The sequence below is a fragment of the Pteropus medius genome, unplaced genomic scaffold (assembly GCF_902729225.1).
Source record: "Pteropus medius unplaced genomic scaffold, Ma_sr-lr_union100, whole genome shotgun sequence".
Classification (NCBI taxonomy): Eukaryota; Metazoa; Chordata; class Mammalia; order Chiroptera; family Pteropodidae; genus Pteropus; species Pteropus medius.
This window is the reverse complement of record NW_024340695.1, coordinates 991,663-1,018,484: the sequence shown is the minus strand read 5'-3', so window position 1 is coordinate 1,018,484 and position 26,822 is coordinate 991,663. Positions and strand designations below refer to the sequence as shown.

At 38.3% G+C, this 26,822-nt stretch overlaps 1 protein-coding gene and 1 pseudogene across 3 annotated transcripts in view; both read right to left on the bottom strand.

Moving 5' to 3' along the window:
• Positions 1-4,729: 4,729 nt before the first annotated feature.
• Positions 4,730-4,848, bottom strand: LOC120603951 (uncharacterized; annotated as a pseudogene).
• A 17,057-nt stretch (positions 4,849-21,905) lies between these two features.
• DAAM1 (dishevelled associated activator of morphogenesis 1) overlaps positions 21,906-26,822 on the bottom strand; it is a 151,899-nt gene continuing 146,982 nt past the window's right edge. For all 3 annotated transcript variants that reach the window (XM_039864084.1, XM_039864076.1, XM_039864064.1), the window contains exon 25: positions 21,906-24,656. In XM_039864084.1, the coding sequence (XP_039720018.1) occupies positions 24,447-24,656 (210 nt within the window). In that variant the 3' untranslated portion in view covers positions 21,906-24,446. The remainder of the gene's footprint in view (positions 24,657-26,822) is intronic.

Below are 26,822 nucleotides of genomic sequence, written 5' to 3'. Positions count from 1 at the left end.
GATTAATCCAGGGAAGGAGTTTGCTAGTGCTCAAAATAAATGTGGATATCAGCAAGAGAAGGATTAACCATGGAGGACTTCAAGCCTATGTTGGTTAGAAAATGAAGTGAAGCTTATGGGGGGGTGATGTACAGAAACACACAATTCTGTGTCATCTCATGACGCTGTGTGTAGGGTTTAAATCTCTTCTTTAATTAAAGGCATAAAAGGAAATTATTTCAAATGTGCTCTGGTCAGAGAGAAAAAAATTCTCATAGCGACTGGACACTAGTTTTAATCTTAATAAAATGTGGTGGCTCGTCCTTACGTCCAACCAATTTACAAATTACCCTTGTCAAATGGCTTATAAATCTACATATATAAAATTCCTCATTTATTCTAGGTAAAGAACTGTTTTTGAGAAGGCAGTGGATGAAAAGCTTAGAAAACTTTAGAAGTCTTCAAATATGAAGAATCAGGGATATTATTGTAACAAGGTAGGTCTACTTGAATTCTGTTTTACTTTAAATTTTCTTAGGGCTCAGATCAAGTCTGATAAACACTTTAGCTTAGGCAAATAATGATGGTAATAAAATATTATGCCACTGCAAAATACACTAAGTGCCCAGGCTTCCTAACTTTTCCAATTATTTTCTTGTAAATGCATTTCTATGGAGGTAATTTCCCCTTAGGACAGAACATAATTTTAAAAACTTGTATTCACTGCAGCCCTATAAATTACCGTTTCCCCTTAATGTTGGCAAGTCGTGATTTATTTTAGGAAAATCGCAGACTTCACTAGGCTTACTTTACTGTGTATGTACTTCCCTGGGGCTCACAAGACTTTTTTACATATCATTTGTGGGAAGCATAGAAGCCATTAAATTCATAAATTAATTTACACGTGAATTCTTAGTTTACTATGATTTGTCATATATTTTGTACAAAATGGCTGTAATATTTGCATTATCCATAAAGAACTGAAATATACAACTATTAGTATTTTTAGAATAAAGCTCTATTATTGCTAAATATCTTCAAATTTCTTTTTCATTTTTGTAATTCTGATTATAAAAAGGCATTTATTAATGTTATATCTGAGACTTACATTTTCATTGATGTGGAATTTATTTTAACCCTTATCTCATCACAGATTTATCTAAGAAGGGCATATGAAAAATGGTTAAGCTGAAATAAGAGTAGTTTAATTTAATCACAGAGGAATTCGAAAATAAAATGTATCCAGAAAAATGTATGGAATAGTAAATGTAGCATAAAATGGAGAAATGTTAAATGGTTTAAGGCGGGGAGAAAAGGTCTACCATCCTGAATTACAACTACTTTATCACCTGAAGTGTCAGAATTGTAGCACTGGGGGCCGTGGTGGTGAACATCGTAGGAATCTTCATAAATCCAACAAAAAAGAAGTTACTTAGTAGAGAAAGCACTCGAGTCAGACAAATATTGGTTCAAAGTCTAGCTCAGCCATTTACCAGATTTTGTCTGAAAAATGGAGATTAAGTAATTCCCTGTCAAGGTCCTTGTGAGAAACTGTTGTGATCACAGGTGTTAAGTGCTGGCACCTGGGGAGGTTGGTGCACAGTGGTCTCCTGCTTTGATGGTTCCTGACTTCCTCTAGCTTCAGGTTCCGACCTCTCAAATGACTATCTGGGGAGACATCAAGTAAGATTTTGCTAGAACATAAAGGGCAGATGCCACCAACAGGTCATCATTTGACTGACTATAAACTTTAAAATGTGGAACTGTTTATACTTTGAACACCTGGTATAAAATGTGTGATAGAGAAAACAAGTTTGTTCCAGAAGTTGTCTTCATTAAAGAAAAAGAAGATGGTAATGGCACCATAATTCCTATAGCAATGCCTTGCTATAAAAATCCCCAAGTATCATTACTTAATTTGGAAACATGGCTGAAAATGTAGTCTCAAAAGGCAATTGGAATAATCAATAAAGTTGGAATGATTAACACAGTTATTTGAAGCACACAAGAGCAAATTCTCTTGTCAGAAAAGCTTGGCTTAATAATTCCTTTGCTATTACATCTGATTATCCCAGGACTAGTAGTATGATTATTTCATTTGACTGTTTATCAGGTCTATCAAAAAAAAAATCACAGTTTTGCACCACTGGTTCAAGAAAGGATGCCCTGCGACCTTCTCCACAGCAGCTGTTTATTTCTTTGTTTCTCATCAACTTGAGTCTGAAGTACATGACAGTTTGTGAAGGATCTTCTTATGAGTAAACTTGGTGAGCACACAGCGCTGGTTTCATCAGCCTCTCCTCAGTTCTTGTTTCTCTTCTTTATGTCAATCTTGACTCCCCTGTGAAGATCTGTATCACCCACACCCTCGCTTCCACCAATAGTTCTTGGCAGGTAGCTCCAGAATGGCTAGACATTCTGTGCTCCAGTCCCCATTTCTCCTTGTCTGCTAGATGTCTTCACACTAGTATCTCACAGGTATCTGTATCACCCACACCCTCGCTTCCACCAATAGTTCTTGGCAGGTAGCTCCAGAATGGCTAGACATTCTGTGCTCCAGTCCCCATTTCTCCTTGTCTGCTAGATGTCTTCACACTAGTATCTCACAGGTACCTTAAACTCCTCAAAGCCAAAGCTGATCTCCTTATCCTTCCTCTTAACTCAATTTTCCTATTTCATGACATTCTTATATCAGAGATACAGGCTCAAAAGATTTGGATTCTCTTTTAAAGTTTCCAAAATTTAAGCAGTCGCTGTGTTCTATATAGTCTACCTTTGTAAAGCCTTTCAAATTGACTCCTCACTTAAATTTCTATACTTTCTGCTTATCTCAGGTTCTCATTACCTTTCCTTAGGACTATTGCAAAAGCCTTCCAAAGAACAGCCCAGTTTTCTCCCATTCTATATGCTCATGGCCAAGCACAGCTCTAATGATGCTCCAAAATCTTTGCAATTCCTTCTTGCTTGGGGAATCTAAGTTCTAACTTCTCATCCCACACCAAAAGCTCTCTGCATTATGGGTCCAATCTACTTTCCGCTCCTTTATATTTGCCTATAAGCCAACCAAACTACTTGAACATTTCAAATATATTGTATCATATATTTAATCCTTACAACATATAATAGTATTATTTTGCCCATTTTACAAATAAAGAAACTGAGTCTTTGGAAAATTTAGGTTAGTCATCCAAAGTCTTATGATTAGTAAGTAGCATTGAGAAAATTTAAATCTGAACTCCCCAAATAAATCCTATGCTTTCTTGCTTACCTGCCTTCATTCCTGTATTTTCCTTAGAAAGAGTAAGCCAATTCTGCATTGTCTTCTCCACATACATTTGCACATCAAAATCTTACTCATCCTCGAAAATACACATCAAATGCCACTTCTTCCTTGAGGTTTTTCCTGATTTCCTCAACTGGTGGTACTTTGTCCTTCATCTTAATGGCCACACACTAATACATGCCTGGCATTAGTGTTTGGTGAGCTTGTTTAGTCTCATCCTCATCACAGGGGCTGTGGGTTTTTAAGGACAGTAGCCATAGCTTAGTCATATTTCTATCCCCTGCACTGAACACAAATCTGGGCATGTTCTAGATGTTCAATGAATTGTCCAATAAATAATGAAGAAAAATGCAACACTAGCATTGGCAAAATAATGGCAGAAATTCCCTACAGTGTAGTCCCTGTGTCTTCACTGGAAATCATGGTCTTCTTTCCAGCAGCTAAGACATTAAACATGACACGAAGGAGGAGAGGGTGTCTTACCGAAAGACTGACTTCTGACATTAATTGCCTGATTTCTGTGGTTTGTACATCTGAATAACATAGATGTTTTCTTAGATGACCAGTACACATAGTTGCTGACCAACTGATTCTTTTTCCTTAAGTCAGAGGTGAGTTATCACCAATTCTTGTTTTGTGCAAGAAATCATGTAGGGATGTTGGCAACAAAATGGACTCTTTTCTAAGTCCATGAAAGCAACAATAACCAATTATGTTGTCTACTTCATACCTTCACAGTAGTGTCTCACAGGTACCTTGAACTGTGTTTATCAGTAATGAAACCTGGGGTTTCATAACATTAAAAAGCAGTCAAAATGATATGATCCAGTTATTCCACTCCAGATGAAATATATAAAAGTACAGGTCCATACAAAAACTTAAGCAGCATTATTCATAATAGCCAAAAAGTGGAAATAACCCATTAACTGATGAATGGATAAACAAAAGTGGTATATATCTATAATTGAGTACTATTCAACAATAAAAAGGAATGAAACAATGATACATACTACAACATGGATGAACTATGAAAATATTATGCTAGGTAAAAGAAGCCAGTCACAAAAGACCATATATTATATAATACATTTATATGAAATGTCTAGAATTAGGCAAATCTAAAGACACAGAAAGTAGATTAGTGGTTGCCAAGGGCTGGAGAGGAAAAAAATAGGGGAAAATGGGAAGTGACTGTTAATGGGTATGGAGATTCTTTTTGGAGTGATGAAAAAGTTCTAAAATTGTGATGATGACTGCATAATTTGTGAATATACTAAAATCCATTGAATTGTATACTTCAAGTGAATGAATTGTATGGTATGTGAATTATATCTCAATATAATTATTTTATATTGTTATTTTAGTGCTTTTTTTTTTTTAGGCGAGGCAACCCTTGTTTGATCTCACTGATCGCAAGGACCTTGTCAGTTTACAATCCCATATTTCTTTACTTTTTAAATTTTTTTACACCTACAGAACCTGGTCTTCCTAGGTGGTCTCCCATCCAAGTACTAACCAGGCCCGACCCTGCTTAGCTTCTGAGATCAGGTGGGATCGGGCTTGTTCAGGGTGGCATGGCCATAGACTAAAGCTGTTATTTTAAAAAGCAGTCAAATGACATCAAGGATTCTTACAAGATGAAGAAATAAGCTAGTCAATGGTTACATAAGCCGCTAAAAATTCTTTTTGAAAGAGGAAATTCAACATTTGAATAGGTACCTATCAAACTTTCTCTTTCTTAAAACATATTTTAAGAAAGCAAGAGAGATTAAAAGAAAAAGATATTTAGTTCTTTGCTCAGTCCCCTGTACATTTTATTTTAATCGAAGATTATACTTTGGTTAGGTCAGTCAGGAAATACTTTTTCAAAAATAGCTTTACTCTTCCATATCTCCAAAAGGCAAAAATAAATATTTTATAATTTGGATAATGGGGAACTTTTATTTTTAGGTTTACTATTATTTTTAGAAGGCATTTAACTCAAATGAGCATTTTTACCCAGTTAGATATATGTGTTTTAACACAAACGGGTTTAAACTTATCTAAGCCCGTTTAACAACATGGAGACTATTTTTAAAAAAGCAGCTGCAGTGTTAATGACTATTATGCACTCCTGGCCAGCTGAGACTTGACAGAACACTAGACCACAGAAACCCTATAAGTGAATAACATGGGAAACAGCATATCAATAGGAAAAATATCAGTTATCTGCCAAAACACACAGATTTGGGTTTGACCACACAGAGAGGAGTAGGAACGCCGTCAGGATTTCTGACAAGCTGAATGAACCTTGGACACAGAGACAGTAATAAAGATATTATATTCTCCAGAGCAGATGAGAGGGGCTAGCTTAAATCATATCTCTTACTTTGGTTACTTTCCAGCTCTGCAGAAGTGGAAAGTGGGGCCTGGGAATATTGATTCCATGAGAGTGAGATGGACTTTGGCTCTTGAACTGGGCTCCCTGTGCTCTTAAAAGCCAAAGTATAGGAAAGGGGTTGGATGGTTTTGGCAGGGACCATTCATTTGCTTCAGAGATGTTATGAGCCTGGAAAGCCTGGAGAACCCTGCTGACGGATGTGCACTAAGCAGAGTGGCTTGGTCCTGCTCTGCCATCCTGAGGATGGTGCATGTGGCCACTTGAGTTTCTCCTAACAACCTTATTTATACTCCAGTCCCACTGAAGTTCTCATCATTTCCAAACATATTTCATTTGATACGCCTGTGTTTTGGTACATACTAATCCTTTGAGTCAGAGTTTGTCTCTTCTTCATCTAGAAACCTCCTACTCATCTTTTCAAACTCACCTTTTCTCTGAAAGCCTCCCTAGCTCCCTCAGGCAAAATTAGTCATTTCCACCCCTGTCCTCCTAAAGCTGTCTCCATCGCAGTCCTTAAACGGTGCAGGATTCTTCCTCTTTGGATAGTAAGTGTCTCAAATATAAAGATTACATCTATATTTTAAAATCTGTATTACTGTGTCTGGCATATAGTAAGTACTTAAAAAATGTTTGTGGAATTCCACTAGATGGAGATCCTGATATGTGGCCTGAGGGTACAGAGATAAGTAAGCCAGCTGCCTGGCCGAGAAGGAGCAGTAAGAATGTGTGTGTGTGTGTGTGTGTGTGTGTGTGTGTGTGTGTGTGTGTGTGTGTGTGTGTGTTATTAACATTAAGTAAGAGATTATTAAGCTGCATAGCTAAGTCAAAAGACTGACTGTCTCTAATGGAAGTATTCCAGGCACTGAGGGGAGAGAGATTTGTTCGAATCATTCTATAATGGGCGTGTTAGTTTGCTAGTGTTGCCACAACAGAGTACTACAGACTGGGTGGCTTAAACAACAGAAATTTATTTTCTCATGATGCTGGAGGCTAGAAGTCTGAGATCCAGGTGTGGGCAAGGTTAGTTTTACTGTGAGACCTCTCCTTGGCTTCTAGGAAACTGCCTTCTCCCTCCATCTTCACATGTGTCTATGTGTCTATGTCCTAATATCCTCTTCATATAAGGACACTAATCATATTGGATTGAGGCCCACCCTAGGGACTTCCTTTAACCTTAATTACCTCTTTTAAGACCTTGTGTACAAATACAGTGAAATTCTGAGGTATCGGGAGTTAAGACTTCAACATATGAATTTTGAAAGGACTCACTTCAGTCCATAACAGTAGGTAACTATCTAATTTGCCTGAAGTTAAGACTTGCCTTGTACATCAGTTCTGCAGATTCTTTACCTTCCTTGAACTTGATCTTCAGATCTAAGCAATGTTGACAGAGCCCCTTTAAGCTCACATTGGGATGATAATTGGAACTGGCAAATGTAGAGCCTGGATGCTAACGCAGATAATCTAGTTTGTCTCAGTACTGACAGAGACGCCTAGCCTGGGGACCCTTTCACAGGATGTCAAAAGATCTGTGGTCCCTGACTGCATACTGCAGACTTTATTTCACGGGCTGCTTTTATGCCACAAACAAATGTGCCATCAAAAGTTCAATAGCTATCCAAGAGAGGTCCTAGGCCATCGATGTTGGACTCACATGGGGTTCTTAATAAAAATGTAAATTCCTACGCCTACCTAATGAGGACTGAATCAGGATCTTTGGGTAGATCTAGAAATCTGAGTTTTGATTTCTGCTTTATGTAATTTTTATCCAAACTAACATGCGCAGACCACTGATTTAGTAACTCTGCCTGGAAATGCAAAAGACACACTGTCAGGTGAGTGGTTCTGCCTGGACTGGGGCCTTCTTATTCACTCAGCCTTCTCATCGGTGTGGTTTACGGAGACTCAGAGAGGCTAAGATAGTCACGAAGTCCAGCTATCCTGGGTCCAGCTCCTGATTCACACGCCAGGGCTCTGCTCACAACTCTGATTTTTCTTCCCTATCCCTTTGTTCTTTGAAGTCACAGCGTAATCCCTAATTTTAAAAAAGTGCCTACAAATTTTCTAATCCTGGTATTACTCAATGCTGATGATGGTGTGGTTAGTAGAAGGGAACTCTCACACCCAGCTGCTGGAAGTTGTAAACTGGTGCCATCCTTTCCAGAGGGCATTTTGGCAATCTGTTGTGGGAAATTATAAATTCCATTTCCAGAAATGAACCCCAGGGGAAACATGGTTCTGTCGAAGACTTATATTCAAAATTGTTATCAGAGCCTTGTTTATAATAAGTGACAAATATTCAACAAGTAGAGAACTTATCAAATTCATAAAATTCAAATATTAAGTAGTCATTAAAAATTCCGTCGTCACAAAATACCTAACAGAATGTATCTGATTTTTTTAAAAAGTAATGTGAAAAATCTCTATGTAACAATTTCCCCACCCAACACACACAATTTTTTTTATCTCTGTCTGAAGAGAAATTTATCTAATTGTTAAAAATGATTATCTTTAGATCAGGGATTTCCACGGAGAGAGAAAAGAGCAGGAACCCTGAGGATGCCATTCCCCAAACCTTCAGTAAACTCTCATCAATTTCTTGCCTGCCTCTTTACTTGAGTTGAAATCAGGCGGCTCGAGCAAATAGAAACTTGGATTTGGAGTGAGGTGGAAATTAGTAATTAGAAACCAAAACATTTTGGTTCTCAAAGCTCAGCGTGTAAAAGGATCCCCTAGGGACCTGGTTACAATGCAGATTCCTTGGCCCCACTGCTAGAAATTTCTTTCTGTGTAAGACATGGGGTTTAGTAATCTTCGTTTTAATCAGCCCCTGAGGTAATTTTGCTTCAGGTGACCTGAGAGTAGCAGCCCCTGGGGGAAGTGCAAGCCGGAAAGGGAACACCAGGGGAGACGCAGGGAAGAAGAGGGCCTTGGAAAGCTCAGCTGAGAGGCTAAAAAAGACCTGTCAAATTTTAACATTGTTTCAGACTTTTCCACATAAACTAGAACCGTTTTCTAGAATACTAGGACTATTTAACAGAATACTAGCACTGTCAGAACAGTCTGAAAGCCTTTGTAGGCTAACCTTGAGGGTGTAGCTATCTTCTTTAACGCAATTTCCAGTGGAATATATGTGTCAAGTTAAAAACTAATTCTCATCTGAACATTTGGAATTCAGTTGGTTCCTATCCTGACTGTTCCTACCCCCTGCCATTTGGAAAACCACCCCAACGCTGATGTAACTATTCAGATGCCCTTCAATTTTTTCACTTGATTTTAGTTCATTTAACAAAATAGAAAGAAAGACGATAAACCCATTTTTGAGGGAAAAAAGACAGATATCCACTGTTAAATATAAGATTACATTCAATCTCTAACCAAAAAGCTACAGTCAGATTTGAGACTCCTTTTTTTTTTTTCTCAAAGATCTTTAGATTCTTGCCTTTTTGGAAAGAGATAGTATGAGGAATAGGGAACAAAGCTTAAAAGTTCTGGTCAGCTTCTATAGATTTAGGTTTGAATTCAGAATGGTCCCTTAGCATTTTATAAATTTCAAGTTCAATAATTCTAAAGAATAAATTATTGAACAATTTTTTTTGACAGGCATAGAGTAGAAAATAATAAAAACTTCCACACTGAATATGTTCACAAGCAAATGTGCCATTGTACATTTACGATTTGGTGACAATAATATGTTGTTTAAAGGAAAGTTCAGATTTGATTTGGAACCAGGTTTGAAAAGCTGTCAACAGGAGGTGAGTTGGGATGGCACTTATTTCCATGTCTGCCTTGACTGAGTACAAATAGTGGCGAGATTAAAAGGGGTCCTAAGGTGTCACCCTCTCCTCACATTTGAGTTTATTTGCAAAATAAATGAATATAACAGCCAAAATTAAAAGCCCCAAGAGCTGCACTAGATGATCAGTTTGAGCTACCAAGGACTGAGGATGCTTGGATTGGATTGGTGATGTTTCAACCCATAATAACAAAATTCTTATTTATAGCGAACAGAGCCCTTTGGCTTAAGCAGAAGAGGAGACCTGGTATTTTGCTTGTCTGACCTCTCAGTCCCTTGAAGACCCTAGATTAGATATTTGCAACAATTAGTATTCTTCAGATCCAAGCAATAGAATCTGACTTTGGCCAGTTCTTAGAATCTCTGAGAAAGCTGAAGAACTAAGCTTCAGAAAGGACTGGAACCAGGGAAGCTCCTGAGTTCTGGGTAGCAAGAATGACGAGCTATCACTTCAGGGATTGTCATTGGAACTGTCACCATTGGGGCCACTGGATTTTGTCGTTGCTCCAAGGTCAGGGGGTAGGGAGAGTGATAAAGTCGGTGCAGAAGTGTAGTTAACATTTTCCCTCGGTTCTTCCTCAAAAGACAGCAGTGGAGAATCACAGTTCATTGAAATTTAATAGTTTTATTAAGAGTATATTTTAGAAAGACAAAGAATACCCCGAGGAGGCACCCGGTCCCAGCTGAGAGCTGTAACAGAATGCTGAGATAACAACTACAACAACAAGAGGGCAAAAAGAAGGGCCCAGAAGTGGGAATGTCTGCCTTATATTTGGGCCGTGATGGGCTAGTTCCAAGGGCATTCCTAGGTGATCAGCAAGTGAGATCATTTTGATTGACACCTGGCTGCTATATAACTTTGCCTAGTGTGCATGTGCTTACCCAGAATACAGTCTGTTATAATTAGATTCATGAACTTCCAGGCATAAACATAGTATTATAATGACCTTCTATGCAGGCATCTGTAGCCAGATTAGGTCAGCTAAAACCATGACTCTCCTTTTCTTTGTCTCTGGAGATGCAAGAGGGATTAACTAATAATAGGGTGTTCTTTGGGCAGTCTCTAGGCTCAGCCCCTATTCCTTTGTTCCCCCTGTTGCTCATGTCTGACTAGCTACCTAACAGAACCAGACTTAATATTCCTCAGCTCTGACTGCCTTGCTTGGTCATATGTACATCACTTGATCTGGTGGGATGGGGAAGGGAACATTCCGATTGACCGTCTGGTGGGAGAATATGGTTAGCTGAAGAAGCTAGTTGGTGGGAAACTGAAACATGTGTTCACTAGAGTCCTTTTTAATCCCTTTCAGGCCCCTCATTCTGTTACTACTGTTATGTTATGAGAAAATTCCCAGTTGCAAGCTCGAACCAAAATGGCCCCAGAGAGCTAGCCACAGGCTCTGTTCTAACTTCAAGTTTAAATCTCAGAATAGCAGGTCAATATAGAAGTAAAAATAAATAAAATAAAATAGAGGGATAATGGCAGTGTCTTTTGCATATCTTTTTTATTGAATTTTTGTTAAGGGCCCAGACTTTTTGTCAGATTATGGTTGAATTTTGTGTAATCCTTGATAAATTTTAAAATTTTCCTGAACTTCAGTTTCCTCATCTGTAAAGTATAAGTCATTGGGTTTTTATTAGGTTCTTTTATGGAAAATGCTTATTACAGTACCTGAGCTTAATAAACGGTAGTTGTTATTATTCTAAAGGGAATTTCCTCTCCAATATTAATTATGGAAATTTATATGGTCATATTTTAATAAGTTCATTTTCATAAATATGTTAAAGCTGTGCTTGAAAAAAGGCCACATACTAACCTGACAAGCTCAGGGGAGGCCAGCATGCCAGGCCCTACAAACTTAGAGACTGAAAGTAACCACATAGGATGGTTTGAACATAAAAATTTCTAACCAAAAGCAGGTAATGGCAGGTGGTCACATCCTGGGCCTGTAGCTTTCTTGAGGAAGGTCAGTCTTTAAGTGAGCCTGTCAGAGCACAACCCGCTGCACCAGAGCACGAGGCCACAGAACTCCTCATGGTTACCTTGTCCCCTGCATACCATCTCTGTGTGCTATAAATGTTCATTATGAACTCTCTTGTGCCCACCAATGTAAAAGAAGTATTATGTGTCCCTTCGTTTTACTTTTTATCCAATCCCAGAGATTTCCTTGCTTTGCTTTCTCCTGCCCCCTTAATCTACCGCCAATGAACCCTCTTTACATGTCTCCTCCTTTGATTCTAATATATAAAATTAGCTGCAAAACTGCCATTCTCTGGAGCATTTCTTAATCCGCTGAGATTTTGCTTCCTGGCAATCGTTGTCAGTTTGGCTCAAATAAGCTCATTAAAATCCTCTACAGGTTTGCAAGTTTCTTATGTTGCCAAAGCTGAGACATGGCGAACAGATAGATGTTCTTGAGTTCTCAGCAATCAAAACTAGGGACTGACAGAATGAGTGTTGGCAGTTCATCGAAGCTGCAGGTTTGTGTTCCATGAACACACAAAAAAACATATCATCGGGAAGCAACTGGGGCAACAAATGCTTACTATGAAGATTTACCCTGGCTTTTCTTGAAAAGGTTTCCTCTGTAGTGACTTCCACATAATGTCATAGATACCATATTTCTGTAGAATTTTGGTACAATCAAAATCTGTGCATCCTCTGTCCTTTGGCAAACTGGAACTGTTGCTATGACTCTTTGGTACATCATCATGATGACGAAAGTACAAATGAGTTTCAGGCCAAAAGTGTGTACTGGGTATTATGAAACCACACGCTTCCGGAAGCAATGCACTAAAGTAGGATTTTAAAACAAAGAAGACTGAAGTCTGGGGAGAAAATTTCACTCACTTAGTTCATCACAGGCACCTTATTATGAATGGGAAATGGAGAAAGGAACTGTTTCTAATGCAGATTTACAAATTATCCTGGTGTGACCAGAATTATGTCTGAGAGGGAAAGATTCCTTGCGCCTTTGTTGAACACACTTCCTTCCTCTGGAGATTGTGTATTGAGAAGTTTGGCCTTTCCTCCCTGAAACAAATACCAGTGTTCAAAAACTCAGCGTCAATCCTCTAGGATTCCCCGATCTTATTATTTCTAAAACTAATGAACCAAATGCCTTTGTTGGCCACCTAACTTCCTCTTTAATAATCACCATGCTGCCTGCTTGAGTTCTCAAAAGAAAAGAATGAGTCACACTTCTAGATTTTACTTTGGAGAGATATATAAACACATGAAATACTAAGACCAAGAATCAGTACAGAAAGAAACCATTTCTGTGGCTTACAGGCTCGGTGGGGATGGTCAGCTTTGCGAACTTTGCTGCACACTTGGCAAAACCCCTTGTTCAGCTGGAGGAGATTTCAATCAGCAAACTTATCCGTGTCTAACGGAACAGTGTCTAAATTTGTCAGTAGGCCATGTTTGAAGGCAGTTTGTTGAAATCATTTCGGACGCAGGAAATCCTGTGTTTACTACCTAGGAAATACTACATAAAGATTTGGATATTTTCCCCCTTATAATGCTCTTTCAAATTGAAATTTGGCAACAGAACCACTACTGATAAGAAGAATGTTGTTCAGGAAATGACAATACGGTGATAGCCCATCATATACAATGGGCCTTATTTCTTTGTTCACATCCTGGTTTTCAAAGTTAGTTGATAGAATCCCTTCCTTTAGGAAATCCAGTCACTCACAGGTTCACATCTCATGTACCTGATGCCTTCAGAGAGGTATTGCCATCTCTCTGAAAATGTCTAAAATGATGTATGAGAGAAATGCCTTGAAAATATTGGACTCATCTGTAGATGCTGGAGGATTATAAGAGAGATCGTGAGATTCTTGAGGTTTCAGCTAATCTAAATCAACTAAGTGGACATAAAGTAGGCCCTTTGTAAAGTCACCACCTTAAGCAATAATGTCTATACTTGTAACTTAAGAGCTTCCTTTAGTCAAAAGGGCAGGGGCTGCAGACAAAATATGAAGGACATTACACAGCATGACAAAGATGTGTGGTAATCTGTTTAAAGGGAAAAGACATCAATAGCTGATATTGATGAGTATCTAGAAGAAGAGTGAGCAGATGTAGAGTGTAATTAGAATGTATCCAGCTCTGTCCAAGAACCAAAGCACATGGAGTATGTATTATCATCTCATTGGAAAGGCTATAACTAGAGTGGAAAAGAGTGCCTCCTTTAAATTAACTTAGCTGTGAGATATTCCTTTAGATTACTTGGTTTGTTTTACTTTTTTTTTTTTTTTTGGTTGTTTTCTCGCTTTTAGGTTAAACATTTAGTTCATTTTTAAACATTTCTCTTTCTAAGAAGTGAAGATATTAACAAACATACCTTTGCCTTTGAGTACAGTTTGGCTGTATTCTATGTGTAGTGGCTGTCTTTTTATATTAATGATTTTACATTTATTATTTTACAAATGAGAGTTGCCAGATTTAGCAAATTAGAATATGATATTCCCAATTAAATTTTAATTTCAGATAAACAAGAGATAAATTTTTAGTGGAAGTATGTCCCAAATATTGCATGGGACATACTTATACTAAAAAATGATTTATTATCTGAAATTATAATTTAACTGGGTGTCATATATTTTATCTGGCAACTCTATTAGTTTGGGTTAACTTTTGACCCAATATTTCTTGGCGCATTTCCCCCTAAGAGATTGTAATATTTTGTGTTTAAACTTTTAACATTAATTCTGTTCTTTTTGGATATGTATGGTTCAATTTGGGGACTGCAAATTAGGCGAATGGGTCTCAACCGGGGGAGATTTTGCTTCTCAGGGAACATTAGGCAAAGCCTGGAGAAATTTTTGGTTGTTACAACTTTGAGAGGTATGCTAACAGGTAGAGGTTAGGGATGCTGCTAAATATCCTATAATACACAGGACAGCCCCCATAACAAAGAACTATTTGGCACAAAAATGTAATAGTTGCTGTTGAGAAACACTTTCGTAAACATTTGAAAAGAGAGATTTATCGTTTCAAATATATCTATTAAATCAACCTCATCAATTGCATTATTCATGTCTATTTTTTTTTTTGCATATTTGATCTATCAAAGAAGAGAGTGATGTATTGAAGTCATTCATTCAATTTAACATTTATTGCAATCCCCTAGTATATCAGAACTTGTTCCAGGTGCTGGAAATACTCAGTGAGCAAAACAAACATCTCTAACTTCATGGAAGTTTTATTCTAATGGGTGGAGTAAGATTAGGAGACATAATAAACAAATGATATGCAAAATATGTGGTGATAAGTATTATGAAGAAAAATAGAGCAGAATAAGGATGGGTACTGGGATGGCTGTGGATTGTAATTATAAACAATGGCAAGGAAGTCTTTAACTGAGAAGGTTACATTAGAAGAATGAGCTGGAGGAGATGGCAGAGAAAGTGAAGTGATATCTAAAGGAAGAGTGTTTTAGGCAAAGAAAACGAAAGTACAAAGACCGATGGAGGTTGGTGGTTGGTATGATCATGAAAGAAGGGAAAGCAAGTGCAGCTGGAGCAAAAGAAGGAAGAAGGAAAGTAGTGAAGATGTGGTCAGGAGGGTGATGGTGCTGGGCTGATGTCCAGATCATTTAGGGTCTAGAGAGCCATTGTGAGAACTGTCACATTTACTTCTAAGTGAGAAAGGAAGCCTCTGGAGAGTTTACGCGGAGAAGTGATATGATTTTAAATACATTTGAAAGCATCACTTTAGCTGTTGTGACGAGAATAGATTATGGTGGAAAAGGCTGAAGCAAAGAGACCAGTTTAGGAAGCTATTGTCACAATCCAGAAGAGAGATGATGGTGCTTAGTCCAGGTTAATAACAGTGGCGATAGTGAAAACTGACTGAATTCATTAGGCGCACTTACACATTACTGGTGGGAATGCAAAAATGGTATATAGTCCCTGTCAGGGTAATTTAGCAATATTTAACAAAATGACCTATATGTCTACACTTCGACACAGCAATCCCACTTCTAGAAATTTATCTTGGAAATATACCTCTAACAGTAATAAATAGAGATGCACAAGGTTATTCATTGCAATGTTATATGTAATTAGAAAATTTTGGAGATTGGTTGAATAAACTATGTTATCTACACACAATGGAGTACTATCACGCTATAAAAAAGAATGAGGTTGAAGATCTATATGAATTTCCAACAAATATTAAGTATAAAAGGCTCACTGCAAAAGAACATATGTAATATGCTACCTTTTGTGCAAAACAGAAGAAAAAATAAGTAACCATACATATATCTATTTATCATTACAAGAGAAAGAAAGGAAAGATAAAGCAGAAAACATTAAAGTTGGATACCTACAAGATAAGATGAGGTAAAAGGGACACAGGAGAAGGTGACACCTCTATGAATATACCTTTTTATATAGTTTTGACTTTGAAAGTATGTTAGTAGTCTACATATGCAAAAGATAAATCAATAAGTGGGAAGGGGACAAAACCTAATTAAAACTGAAAGAAAAAGGAAACAAATAAATCTAAGTGTATTTCAAATGATTATTATAACCATACAAAAGGAGGATAACAAAAAGAAGAAAGGCCCAATCCAAGTAATTTCTGAACACAGTTTTTGATTATATACTTCAGTCTGGAATGGAGTGGGATATGGGAGAGGAAGTAGAGAGGGAAGAAGTACAAATTTTACACTTTCTATTAGGGTAGTTTTTGTTTTTGTTTTTTTTTTTGGAGTAGTCTGTAAGCAACAATTCTGAAACCCTTTTAGATTCAATATAGGATTGAGCAAAAGCATAAATGTGTTATGTGCTTGGGAAGTAGAGTTCTTATTACAGAAGAAGGGATACACAAATATGGAACGCGGGAAGGCAAGGGAGGACCCTGTGGGGATAGATTAGAATTTAAGGTATTGGCGTGAAGTTTTCATTTCTAAAACATGTGCATATATATATGCATGTGTGTTATATGTATACACACACGTATATATCTCCTCACCGTCTGTGAAATGGGTCAAAAAACAAATCTAATCTCAGGTCTCTTATCCCATTTCCTACAAAAAGTATCAGAGTTCCTTGGAAAAATGGCTCATTCCAAGGCTGACAGTGTAGGTACAAGATAAACCTGGAACTACTTGTTATGCAAAAAGTTAGGAAATGCTTGTTTTAAAAAATAGGACATATTACAAGGTCACAGGAGCAAGCCTGAGGGGGCTTTCTCTGCTCAAATCAAGAATAATTTGAGCATAAAAGAATTAAGTTAAATAATGGATTATAAGCCATTGAAAAAAATAGGAATTCATGAGCCCATACTGATCAGAGGTGGGAGAGCTTTTGCTTAAAACAGAATGCTGAGGCCAACTGGTTAACGTGGAGGGAATGTTAGAACTGAACTATGTCATCATTTTGCAACCATTATCATAAAGATTGGTTCAGCCAAGAATCATTGATGGATGCTAAATCTAGGGGGAAATTTTGATGAGGAGCAGACAGCTTATTCATTGCAAGAGAATAAACTATACAGAGAAGAAACTGAGTGACACCTTGACTGAGTGATGAAAATTTATGTTACCTACGATTGACAGACAAACATTGTGTGATTCCTGATACTACCTATGTTGTCTTCCAGCCAAGAATGTATAGCCTCAATCTAACAAAAAGAAACATCAGACAAGAACAACACAAAGAAAATTATAGTTAAAGAAAAAAAAGGTGGGGGTGGGGGGGACTTGTATTCTTTGGCTTATGGCACCCTTCCTTCTTTAAAGGCAGCAATCGCTTTCCTCCAACCTCTGCTTCCTTTCTCACATCTTCTCTGACTCCAGCCCTCCTGCCTCACTCTTATAAGGACCCTTGTAATTACATTGGACCCACTTGGAGGATCTGGGAAAATCTCCCTGTCTCAAGATCCTTAACTTAATCGAAGTCTTCTTTGCCTTGTAAGGTAACATATTTACAAATTCTGGGGATTAGGGCATGAACATCTTTGGTGAGCCATTATTCTGCCTATTACAGGAACTATTCTTCAAAAATGTCAATGTCGTAGAAGATAAAGACGGGCTAAAGAGTATAAGAGGCTAAAGAGATATGACAACTAAGTATAACACCTGATCTTGGACTAGATGCTTTTCTGAAGGAAGGAAATGCTAAAAAGGACATTTATTATTATCTCAACTGACAAATTAGAACATGTATAGTTGATTAGATAGAAATATCAATATTAATTTATAAAGTTTATAAATGTACTGAATTTATATTAGTAAAGCCCTATTCTTAGGAAATGTGTATTAGGAATTAAGGGCCACGATGTATACAACTTAACACTAATGGTTGAGAAAAAAAGATTATGTGTACACATACACACAAAGAGAGAGCAAGAGAATAAATGATTAAGCAAATGGGACAAAATGTTAACAATAAGGGACTTGGGGAAAAGGGCATATAGGATATTCCCTATACTATTTTTATTTTTACAAATTTTCGTAAGTTTGAAATTTCCAAGTAAAAAGTTTAAAAAAATCAGCTATCAGACCCGTCACTTAGTCCCGAACTTCTGACATCTCTGATGTGATGGATGGTCATCGGTCCCTGGGCATCCAGTCGAGAGGTTTGACTGTCTCTGAAGATGAGCGTGCTTATGTGGCACATGTTGAGCTGCTGGTTGTCAAAGGAGTTTGAAAGTTCTTGGGGTTAAGAAACATGAATTCAGTTTGTTGATGACTTTCACCCAATGGTTATAGTCTTGCTTTCTGGTAAAATACAGAATAAGCCTTCTCCCTCTTCAAATATTTGAGATTGGCTATCATATCTCCTTTATAATTTGTTTTGCAACTTAAAGTTTCTTATCAGTGAAAGCTTCTGAGTCAGTTTTTAAACCTCCTTGCCAGGGTGCATTTTTGTGTGTCAGCATTGCTCTTAAAATGCAGTGTCCCTGAGAACAGAGCACTCCAGGGAAGTGAACAGTGGGCCTATCCATTTAGTTTGATTTGTTCCTGCCTTGGCTTCCAACTACACTCTTCCTGGGTCACCACAACCTCTACAGAGAAAAGCCATATTAATGATATACATTGATCTTATGACTAAATCAATGCTTGTGGTTTTGGTGAAGCCATGATGGGGCTCTGAGGATCTGTGTTACCACAGTCACCTGGTAAAAGGAAGTACTGAAATGAGCTCCTTTTCTGCTGAAACGGAGTCAGCTTTCAGCAAGGGCCCTTCGACTTTTCTTCTTCTCAGCCAGGGTGGAGGCTGGGCTTCTTGGCTGTGGCTGAAAAATAGTGCAATCAAGAGAGTTTGTTTAATTCTAGTTAGTAAGTTGGCTGCAGTGACTCCTTGGCATCTGGGTCCTGGAAGCCTCAGAGGCGGGACTGCTACATTCTGCAATGGGAAGTTTTATAACTGTTCTGCCCAGCTTGCAAAAAGGTGTTTAGGAGACTCACCTGAGGTCACTGCTTATGTCCGATGGTAATAGACAACTCTGGAACTTAGAGATATTAGATTCTACTGTGTTGCTTACAAGTTGGCACACAAGGGAGCTTGGGAGCAGTCTTCTGTGGGGAGTACTGTTTAATGACCATAGGTGGTTTTATTTTAGGATTCATCAGGGTCACCTTTGCCACATTCTAGTAAAAGTCAATGCCAATTGACCTCGAAGCATCATTTCACCAGATTGTGTGGTAGAGGCTCCTTTTTCCATTGCATTAATCCTTTAGCAGTGACTCCAGTGAGACAGGGCCCACTGACCCAGTGCCCAGCGGTGCCTCTGCAGACAGCAAAAGCCAAACTTTTAGTGGGAACTCAACAGCCATAAAAATGTCAGGCCACTAAATAGCTGCTGCATTTCAGGGCCAAGTATCTCATATTTGAGGCAGCAGGGGAGGACTGTTTTCTGCAAGTCTTTTTAAGAGAATTCCTAATAAGCCTTTATAATGGTGGAATGAAGCAGGTTTGAGGAAAAAAAGACAGAAAGGGAGCGAGAAAGGACAGTCTCTTCTTGTGAGTCTTTTAATGACAGTTTGCAGAAACTGGCTTCAACTGGAAACCGTGAAGGCTTATAATATGAACTAAGTATGTATGGTTAGCTCACTAGTGACAAACCCTTCTTTTTTTTCTGCCTCTCTTCCCGGCTTCTAAAGTAGAGTTAAGGAATGGACAGTAGTATGGTCCTGTGGGTCTAAGAGTTAATCAGGAGGTTTTAGAGACTGGGCTGAAATCTCAAAGGGTGGGGGTCTGAATAGAAGTCTAAGGAAGTGTAACGAGAAGCTACCCCGTTGGGCTGTTTCTTGAAGATATACTCAGAGCTGAATAAACTGGGGAAGTCAAGGGACACAATAAGGTATCAAAGGGAGTTTGGCTGGGGGGAGGGTAAGTGAGAGGGAGTAGGACAACTTAACCCGATCTGGTAGGGAGGTGTCTTGGCCAAGCAGCTGGCAGCTCCTTTTCTCTCCTGTGCCTGCTTCCCTTAGTCATTGCTCAGCAGCACAATCACCTTCTCTCCAGGCACCCCTTCTCATCTCAGAAGAGTCGGATGGTCCCCAAACTTTGTCTTAGTAGACAAAGTTTCTCTACACTGAAGGCCGGGGATGGGGGTAAGGACACTAACAAGAAATGGTCATCATCACATGGGGGACTGCAGATTCCTGTGCTACAGAAATGTCCCCATATGGCCATAATGGGTGTAAATCAAATAGAAGATGGTACTGAAGACCAGTATTGAACTGTTTCCTTTCTTCCTTCTCTCAGTGAAAGAAACCACAGGCAGAGAAACAGAGAGAAAAATATTTTATTTAAATGACGTGGTAAAATTGATACCCCTCTCCCATGAGAAACAAAAACACATCGTTTTGATAAATATAAGGATCTCCTTATATCAAAAATCTCTAGTGTGCAATCTATTGTTCATGTTGTTAGTTTGATACCGTGGAAACACACTATTGATTATAGTAGACAAAAGCATGTCAGGGAAGGGACCAAAGAATAGATTTGATGTTTTCCCCACAAGATCGATGAAAATAATTTTGATTTGTCTTTGCTACGGAAAATGGAAAATTCCTTAAAGAAACTCCTTTCTCTAGGGGTTCCAAACTTTCTCTAAGAATTTATAGATTTTAGGCCATTTGTTAATTATGAACTTGACAGTAGAGTTCATAATTATAGGGGAAATGGGGCTATAGAGACTTAAACCAATATGTAGACCATTTAGAGAAAATGGGCACTTAACATAGTGGTGGTCTATGAATGACCCCAATGCAAGAAGCCCTACAACCTTGACTTTAAATTTCTCTGCATAGTCCAATGTAGAGAAACTTAACTTCTCAAAGCTAATGTTTATGGAACTGAACGGTACCAAGTAACTCTTAAACCTTGGGAGTTCTTTATTTAAGTTTTCCACTTGATAGAAAACAGCCGATGTTATTTAAAGAAAAAAATCTGAAAAAATTCCTCCTTTCAGAACTCAGTCTTTTGAATAATTGTGTCCAAACTAGTTTAATAAAGATTATTTTTATTTTGCCTCACAAAAACCCATGTTACTTTATAGAAAAGGGGCAAAGTTTTGGAGGATCGAATAGATTCACCACTTGACAAAAGCATATTTTTCCCAGTGACGATTTCTGGGGGGAAACCAAAGACATAAAAATAAGTGTAATGACATGAAAGTTTCATATTTCCCCCTATTTCTATCAATACATCAAGGGCAACTGATGTATCTAAGTAATTTTGGACAAAGCTCCATACTCAGATGTACATATAGGCAATAGTACATTCCGTTTGTGGGATGGAATATAAAATTTGTCCAACATATAAAAGGCTCTCTCGCATCTGAATGAGAACAAAGCATAAGAGAACAAAGCAGCCCTTGGATACAATGCAGTATTGAGTGACTAGATGAAAAACAAGATGGTTGGCAAGAACATCATGAGTCCAGTCTAAAAATCAAAAGTGCTTCAGTCCTCTATCAACCACTGGGACAATTTGTTTTCAGCTTGACTTCAAATTGGGTGGAGGAAAGTCAGGCAGCCAAAATTACATAGGGCTGAAGAAAGTCCCAATTTTTAGAGGATAAAATACACCTTTTCTCTGTACAGGTGACACTTCCCCATATTGACCTATACCACAAATTAATTTTTAAAAAGGAAATGCTTCAAAATGAAAAAGATTTTGAGTCCAGAGACTTGAGTCTTTTCAATACTCTCAGTTGAATAATTTAATCAGTAGCCCCTCCGTGAAACTGTATAATCCACAGAGTTACACAAGGGGTTATGGAAAGAGTTATAGAAAGAGGGATGATATGGTAGTCTGGGGACATATTGAATAAGCCATAGCAGAAAACTATACCCTTCTAGGTCCAGTATATGCAAGTTAAAAAATATGTATATATTTCTGACTTAGTAAACAACTAAGCAATATTTAAATTTAGTGGTGGAAACTGCAAAGAAACCTGATAACGCTATTTTAATAACTCATAGAAAGCATATACATACAGTCAATGAATTCATCTCTTTATTGCATATTGCTATTTAAAAAAATGTACAATCTCATAACACATACAACATTTTTTTCTTGGTACTATAACAACAGTCTTGCACCTAAACACTAAGTGGTTCTAACTACTAAGCTAATAAGATACAAGACATATAATTAAGTTGACAAATTATAATGCTTTTTCTTTTTGGCATTAATTTAAAAAAACAAACAAAAAAATTTAAAACACGCACCCAAGAGAGAAAAGTGGCTACTTATACCAGCACCAATCTAAAAAGTAGATTTTTTTCAACAATGGCACATGGAATTACCTGCACACAGCTTTTGGGGAAGAAACCAAAAATGGAAATGGCAAAGATGGCCTACCAGGATGGCCATATCAAAACGAAGATGATTAAAAAGGGGCAAGAGGGACATGATACACAAACTTGCTCCTTTATGTGACTCTCCATCCACTTGTCCATTCCTTAAACTGTAAAACAAAGCCATTTTCAAAATAGTTCCAAAATTGAGCCAGACCAAATTTTTGCAGCTATAAATAGAAAAGAATATACATAGAGGCACTTTAGTTAAGGAATAGACAAATCCATCAGCATAGCCCACTCCTCCTCATCTCTAAGCCTTGTTTGAGCGAAGTCTCTGTCTGTACCTTTAATATGGTGTATTTGCAGACCGTGGTAACTAAGGGTTGGGGGAGCGCAATCTCTGCTGTGTATTTATGACTGTTTAATCTGCTAGTCATTTACTTCCATATAATGTGTAGAAAGTCACTAAGTTTTGCAATGAGGGGAAAAATGTAAAACCACAGCTCTTGACAACTCTTAGAGCACTATTTCACAGCTTTCAAATAGCACAGAGACCTTGCCATCTGCACTAAGCATTATAGTTTATACAAATTATTTTTAAATAGCACGATTCCTGTACAGCGCACACATTGGTATTCTATTCACCTCTTAATGTCCCCATTAGAACGTGAGATCCTTGGGGGCAGGGGTTCTGTCTTGCTTACCATTGTAGCCCTACTATGCCTGATACAGAGTAGGTGTTTAATAAATATTTGTTAATTGACTGAAAAACTCAATTTAATGAGTAGATAATGTTCTAGTGCAACAGGACAAACTACTCTCTCCACAGGAAACCTAACCACAACAGGATCAATGGAAATAAAAGAGAGAACCTTAGTCCCCCTCCCCCACTACAAATAAATAAAGCAAAGCAAAAAAAAAAAAAAAAAAGAAAAAAAAAGAAAAAGAAGAGTAACAGTCCTCTTTACATATAATTTAAGGATATTAAGAGTTGGTAGGTTAATGGTAAGCATCTATTTTATTTTCTAATGTTCGTTGTTTTTATTCATTTCTCCCTGAGAGCTTTATCTTTTGGACTGAAAATTTACAGGTAGTTTTACTGACACACAATTTAAAATGACAACATATAAACAGGAAACCACTTCAAACATACTTGGAGATAAATAGATCTTGGCATCTCTGTTGGTATTGTTGACATTTTGTGCATTTACTAAGTGTCCTTTAGTCCAGACCTATATTTACAGAAGACGCAGCTTGTCCTATAAAACAGAAAATAGAAAATACCAAAAAAAAAAAAAAAAAAAAAAAAGAAAAAGGCACCCCATAAAATTTTTTAAAAAATAATTTTATCCCTTCAGAGAATTCTTCCTTTTAGGTCTTGAGTGGGAAATTTTATTTTTAAAGTTTATATATCTATATTATTAGAACAAGCACATTCTGGCAATCTTGTTTTTTAACAAGAGCATAGATTGTATTTAGATAAATAGTGTTCTTTCCAAAAGCAATGTAAAGAAATCATCAAGAGCGCTTGGCAGAAAACTTGATGAAATTAGGAGGAAAAAAATTGATGTCCAAGTTTTAAATATATAAAAAAATTCTGATTGAGAGTCTACATAATTTAGATTGTGTGCAAGATGTTCTCAATAAACATTAACAGACCAAATCCCCACATCAATGTCAGAAATTCTGAGCTGGTCCTTTCAGTTACTGATGTACCAGCATCACATTGTCGACTATCAAAAACCACTTTAAATCTATATTTTTCCGACACCAGTTCCACCAGTGAAAATAATTTCAAAGTATACCAAGCTTGGAAACCACAAAATATTTCTCAAGCTTTTTTTTTTCCTTTTGATTTTTGTTTTCACTCTAGAGAATGTCATCTCTTTCAGGAGATAGTATTGTGCTTTTGAACAGTCATGGTGTTCAGGGGAAGAAAATGAGCCACACTCAATATGAATGCATATACAAAGGGTTTCTGAGCACATACATTAACAAAGTTTTTTTTTTTTTTTACCCATACAGATATGTCTCCAGACAACACTCAGACTTCTATATACATTTTTTTTAGTATACATATACACATACATTTACATACACACACATTCACACATTCACTCACGGATGAAAGAAGAAATTGCCACTGTTTGGATTGCAAGGCAGTGTAATGAAAAGTTCTAGTCACTTCAAAGGGCTGCTAGTGAGCGTTCTAAAAAAAGTATTCAAGGAAAATTAGAAATTAAGTTTCGTGACTGGTCTCTCACGGCTGCTGTCCGTCATCTGGTTGGTAATGCGTTTGCGATTCCGTTTCAGTTTAGAAAGGTCTTTGTCAAATACTTCTCCTGAGCGTAAAGCTGAAACCAGGTCATCAAACTCTCCACCTTCTTCACTATTCTCTTTTGCTTTCCTCATTTTACGCTCCCTTTCACGTTGTTCTTTCAGCTACAAATAGAAAGCAACATCTTAGAGAAGTGTCAAAGTGTTGTATTTTGTTTTCAGTGGTGATGAATTCTGTGAAACATGACAAGATTTCAGTCATACCAAACCATGTTCGTCTATAGCTGCTAACCCCCTTGATGACACAAGAAAAGGGTAACTGGGATAAGAGGTCTCATTGTAGAAGCAATGAATAATGAAATAAAGTCACCACTACTTTGTGATTAGACTCTCACCATGCAGGAGCTAGGTAAACCTCATGATAGGCTAGTTAAAAAAGAGCAACTTCCGGTCAAGATGGCATAGTGGGTAGTCACTGTGCTTGCCAACTCTCACGACCACATCAAAATTATAATGAAACTACAGTAGAAGCACCACTGGGAGTCACCCGAGGTCTGGTGGAACAGAAGTCCTACAACATAAGAAACAAACTTGAGACTGGCAGGAGTGGCGGAGAGGCCAAATGGGCTGGTCCCATAACTGCCTATGGCAGTTCAGAATCGGGAGGTATATCTTGGCTGTGGAGGTCCTCTGGAGGAGCGAGGGGTCCTGGCCTCACACTAGGCTCCCCATCCCAGGGTTCCAGTGCTGACAAGAGAAGTCTCCACTACTTCCGGCTGTGAAAACCAGTGGAGATTGTGGCTGAGTGAGAAGGAGGGCTGTGGGAATCGCAGATGTTTCTCTTAAAGGGCCTACGCACAAAATTACTCACTGACCTGACAGACTCACTCACTCTGAGCTCCAGCACTGGGGCAGCTGCTTGAAAAGTGCCAGGGACATACAAGGAGGAAGTGAATGGTCTGGCCTCAGGGTGAGGGCTGGAGGGGCAGCTGTATCCCAGACAGAAGTGCTGGTAGAATCCATTGTTCCTTTACTGAGCCCTTCCCACTTCCCAGTGTGCCACATAGGCGCCGTCATATCTGAATCTCCATCAACCTAGCTAACACAGGTCACCAGGTACAGGTGATTTTCTGAGACTCTGCCCCTCCCAACTTGTAGGGTTACTCAAGCTGCCTCCAGTGGCTTTTCCATACAAATGGCATGTCTTGGCTCATTTTGTAGACTTTCCTGAAATTTCTTAAAGGTTCATAAAACCCAAACAAGCAGTACCACTACCATGTGCTGAGCAGCCCCAAGCGCGGCACTAGCAGCAGCTGGCCTTGGTTCCCAGCTTGGTCTTTTGAGGCACCTCTAAGCCCAGCACAGGTGGCAGCCATCTGTAGATTGCTTGGTGACTCTTGCCCGGTGGCCCTGGGCAGTGCACAGACTACTGCAGAGCTCTTCCCAGGGCTGGAGCACCACACAGGGCTGCATTCAAGGATGACACACTCAAAGGGCAGACTGGGCAGGCACCTAGCCCTGCTAAAGTGAATCCTGCTCCATAAGGTAGGCCCCTCACCAGCCAGTTCTCACAGCCAATCAGCCCAAGGGTCAATCCCTCTCATCAACATGCAAATAGCAACCACGGTTCAACTACAACAGGAGGACATACATAACCCATATGAGGGACACACCTGGAGCACCGGCTCAAGTAACTGCGGAAAACTGTGCCACTGGGCCCCACAGAATGCCAATTACATAAGGTCACTCTACCAAGACTGGGAGGCTTAGTAGCCCTACCTAATACATGGAAACAAACACAGGGAGGCAGCCAAAATGGGGAGACAAAGACACATGTCCCACATAAAAAACAGAACAAAGCTCCAGAAAAAGAACTAAACAAAATGGAGACCAGATGCAGAGTTCAAAACACTAGTTAGAAGGATGCTCACTGAACTTAGGGAAGAGTAGATGAACTCAGTGAGAACTTTAACAGAGACAGAAAACATAAAAATGGAGATGAAAAACATAAAAGGGAACCAGTCAGAAATGAAGAATACAATATCTGAGATGAAGAGTCCATTAGAGAGAATCAACAGTAGATTACATGAAGCAGAGGACTGAATCAGAAATTTAGAAGGTAGCAGAAAACACCCAATCAGAACAGCAACAAGAAAAAAGAGTTTAAAAAAATGAGGATAGTGTAAGGGGCCTCTGGGACAACATCAAATGTATAGCATTTGCATCCTAGGGGTACCAGAAGGAGGAGAGAGCAAGGAATTGAAAACCCATTTGAAGAAATAATGACAGAAAACTTCCCTAACCTGGCAAAGGAAACAGATATATAAGCCC